The 4340-nt window shown below is 25.2% G+C and overlaps 1 protein-coding gene across 2 annotated transcripts in view; it reads left to right on the forward strand.

The window, feature by feature from the left end:
• The first annotated feature begins 306 nt into the window (after positions 1-306).
• LOC100158696 (snurportin-1) overlaps positions 307-4340 on the forward strand; it is a 14029-nt gene continuing 9995 nt past the window's right edge. Inside the window, exons 1-3 of one of the 2 annotated variants that reach the window (XM_001943733.5) lie at positions 307-519; positions 651-777; positions 3534-3597. In XM_001943733.5, the coding sequence (XP_001943768.2) occupies positions 662-777; positions 3534-3597 (180 nt within the window). In that variant the 5' untranslated portion in view covers positions 307-519; positions 651-661. Of the gene's footprint in view, positions 520-650; positions 778-2227; positions 2582-3533; positions 3598-4340 lie in introns of those variants that run through there. The other variant, XM_008181723.3, reaches the window with a different exon arrangement.

The following is a 4340-nucleotide window of genomic DNA, read 5'->3' on the forward strand; positions in this document are numbered from 1 at the left end:
CGCAAAGAGTTAGGGCCAGTAAATGTTGTACATGGTTGTACAGTCTGTGATTAAAGTTAATCACAGTTTAACCGGCCGAATTTGACCGGTTAAATATCTGTTATCAGCTGATTAAGCATAATCGGAGTTTAATCACAGACTGTACAACTGGCCCTTAGAGTGTGACCACGGACCACGATTAAAGATGTAAGTGTGACCAACAATAGTTGAACAAACATTTGACGCATAATTGATAATAGTTTTCGAAAGAAAAATAAACATTAAACACAGAGATAATAGCCGCGGTTTGGTTTGAACGCAAAATAATAAGTCATGTAATATAATATTACTATAAAGTTTTATTTCACAGTGGATTTCAACTAGTTACTGGTTTTAACTAGTATCTAGTTAATAGGTCTATGATTTTTACTAATAGTAAAAAGTGACCTATAATTTTAAATATTATTGAAATTGACTATTTGAATTAAGTTTTGACTTAACTTAAATTGTTATTATTACTGTTAATTATCAAGTCTTAAGGTACGTTTGTGAACTCTAATATTTTGTAACTTGTAAATATCATCAGCAACCATAAATACATTTATTATTAAACTAACATAATTTTAGTAATTAGAATTTAAAAATTAATCGATTTACTCCAAACTGCTTAGATTAATTTAAAATGGAACATAGATTTTCTACACATGAAACTATTGGTGCCAAAGCATGTCCTGTTTACATTAAATTGAAATTTCAACAAGTTAAGAGAAGACAAGAAACTTTAGAAATACAAAAACAGTAAGTTAAAAATTTAATTTCTACTAGTTACAGATATCATAGTATAAGTGATAGTAGCGTTAGATAATAAAGTAATAAATAGGGATAAAGTAATTTAATGTAAGGCTTGTACAATCATTTACCTCAAATGCAGCATACTGCTCACATGCAACTTGTATAGTATGAAATATGAATACTAATAAATAATTATTGATTTCATAAACGTGCGCACAGGGGGGGGCCAGGTGAGTCGTGGCCCACCCTGCGAGACGTTCCGAAACTTGTATACATGGTAATACATGATCTAAACATTACGATTTTTAATTTTTTTAAATCATAAAACATTGAATAGCTTAGTGAAAAATAACATTGATATTTAATGATAATAAATAATAATAAATTAAATGTCTTTAAAAATAAAATTGATAACATAATACCATTACAGATTGCCAAATTGTATTTATTTAAAATTTAAAATGGTTTTGACAATTAAAATATTTCTTATTTAATTTTTAAAAAATATTATCTGTTTTTTGTCATATGAATGATTTGTGTCTTAAATAATGAGTGATTATGAGTAGGTAAATTAAAGTATGTAACATTTTAATTGTTTCTTCTATCAGATTTCATGTTTCTTAATCTTTATTTACTTGGCCCACCCTGCCACAAATGTCTGAAGTTAAAGATCAATTAATATTCATAAAAAATTTATTTTATTTTATTAGTTACATTTATAATAATATAATATAAACTGTAAAACAAAAACAAAGAATAAAATATTACATTCAGCCATACAGGTTCATATAATATAAGTTGGATATGGTTATACATGACGTATTGCATACATGAAAGTTAAATATAGAAAGTATTAGAAATACTCGACTTATAGTAATAATAATTACAATAATAATAGTGATAGACGAGACTATATAGGTATTCCAATTCACATATTGTTATTTTATCCACCATTAATCAATTATCTGTTTCATTTGGGTTTTAAAATTTAATTGATTAATGTATATTTATTTGTTCATACATAAAATATCAATATGTTAATAGTTAACTATTCGTTATAGTTAAGAAATAGTTAAGTATCCGTTTTCCTAACTACTATTATAATAGTACCAAATGGCAAATACTATAAATCATTTCTATCAACGTAGTATATTTTAATATTGGCATTTAATATCCAAATTAATATTATATTATTATATCTCAATTCTCAGTATTGACTTCTTTGGAGTTTTTGACTTAATGGCCAGCTTGTATAAATATCAATACTATATTGTTCTGTGCTGCTGCATTGAAGATTTTGTTATCTTAATAGGTCACCATAAAAGATATTATCTTTCCACTTTCCAGTATTTTATTATGTCCATGTTTGATACTGGTATATATTTAGACTTGGGAATTGAGAATTTTCCAACCTATAAGATAATACGATTTTTGTACATTAATATGTCAGATTGTCAGTGTAACAATTGCTTTTTATTAGTTAACTGGTTATATTATCACTTATAGAATATAGTGACTATAACTCTATATAGTATATTATTATATTGTAGTAGGTATACTTAATTTAATGTAGTAGTGTCTGACGTCTGTAGGTAGTGTACGTACTGCCTAGAGCCTGCCCTGTTATTACTAACGACTTAGTAAACAAATTATATTAAATTTAAGTTTAAAAAGTGTTCTATCATAATAAACTATAGTCTATATATTTATTTTATCTACCACTGAAAGTCTGAAAATCAATTATAATGGGAACATCACTGTTAAAATGTTTTATGGAAATCATTAATAAACTCGATTCAATTGTACTCATGTAAGTTTGTTAATTTACTTATTAATTAGTATTCAGAATGAACACAAATCAAATTTTGATTTGCTTTTGAATATCAAATTTGTTATTGCTATTAAAAGAACTAAATTATACTCCTCTATAAAATGTAATATTTTGTTTTACAGATGTATATAAATAAGTTTTAATGTAATGTGAATACAAGTATTATTTTTCATGTTTCACTAAATTTAACTCAAATAGAAAATTTAAATTTAAAACTGAAAAAGTCACTTTGCTGCATAGCTTTCAATTTTACCTTGTTATTGAGTACCTAGGTCTCTGTAAATTCTAAATATTTTAAAAATGTCATGTGTATAGTACCTATATAAAATTATACTATTTATAGGAACTATAAGTAATGGTGAAAAGTTTCAAGTTTATTTTATAATTTATGTTGTTTGAATTACAATTGTTTAGTATACCTAAATTTCTGTTTTCATTTAAACATTCCATTTTATCAAAATTCAAACTGCATTCATTAATTGAAACGTAATGTGGCTTTTACGCTTCGCTTTTTTTTTTGATTTCAATAAATACAATATTTGGAGGATAGGATACCTACTTGTATTAAATTATCAAGTTTAAGGTATTAAAGAACAAAATTAAAATTAAAAAAATTTGTAATATTATAATTTATTATGGAATTGTTACAATGTAATTTTTGAATGATGTAATTTTATTATCTATTTATATTTTATTATATATTATTTAGGTATTTTAAGTTGTTACTCCCCTCCCCACCAAATATTAACCTTATATTTGTATATATGTATCTTAATGGATACATAAATACTCGCATAAATATATGTATTAGATAGTTGGATACCATATTTAATATTTTAATATGAAATTCTAAATTAGTTTACCTATTACTAAGAGTTATAATTTTATTTAGTTACCTAATCTTTTATATTATATTTTTTATTTGTTTTAGAAAACGTGATCAACAAATTAATGAAAGGAGAAATATTAAAAATGATGCTGATAATACTTTTATGGTATGTTGTTTCATTCAAAATAAGTAGGTACTAATAAATTTAAAATATTATCAAAAAATTAAATGTCATGTAAAACAAGTATTGTAAGTATTGTATAAGTATCTGGTATACAGGTAGTGAGGATATACCCATTAGCCGTAGAGAGGGACTCACTGCCATACAAAAACCGGTTTTTTGCCGTTTTACCAATAAACTAAAAAAAATTATTAAAAATCAGAAGATTAATGAAAATTAAATAATAAAAAATTAAGTTCAAATTTATGTTTAAAGCACATAATTAAAACCTAATTAAATAAGTTTCCCAGCATTGGCGCAAATAGGTGGGGGCTTGGGGGGACTTAGTCCCCCCACATTTCTGCCAAGTCCCCCCAGTTCAAAAGTCAGTAGTTAATACTGAGCATATATAATTTTTAGAAAATATTATAGGAGAGGCTTTAGTCCCCCCAAAATAATTTGTCTATTTGCTCCTATGTTTCCCAGTCTTGTATCAATATTTATAATTACAACACTAATTAGGTTAGATATATAAATACTATAATTACAAAATACCAATTGAAGTCTTTCATTAATTATTATATGCACTTTCTATAAAGAATTTCTTTAAGTTATCATTTTGATTTTTGATGCTCATACAAGAGCTATTTAAGAGGACTATACTCATGCATTTGTGGTTTCAATTGTGTTTAGTTAGTTTTGATATAAATGTAAATTTACCTATGTCAAACTTTTAGATAAGAACATAA

This window comes from Acyrthosiphon pisum, chromosome A2, assembly GCF_005508785.2.
Source record: "Acyrthosiphon pisum isolate AL4f chromosome A2, pea_aphid_22Mar2018_4r6ur, whole genome shotgun sequence".
In the NCBI taxonomy this organism is placed as follows: Eukaryota; Metazoa; Arthropoda; class Insecta; order Hemiptera; family Aphididae; genus Acyrthosiphon; species Acyrthosiphon pisum.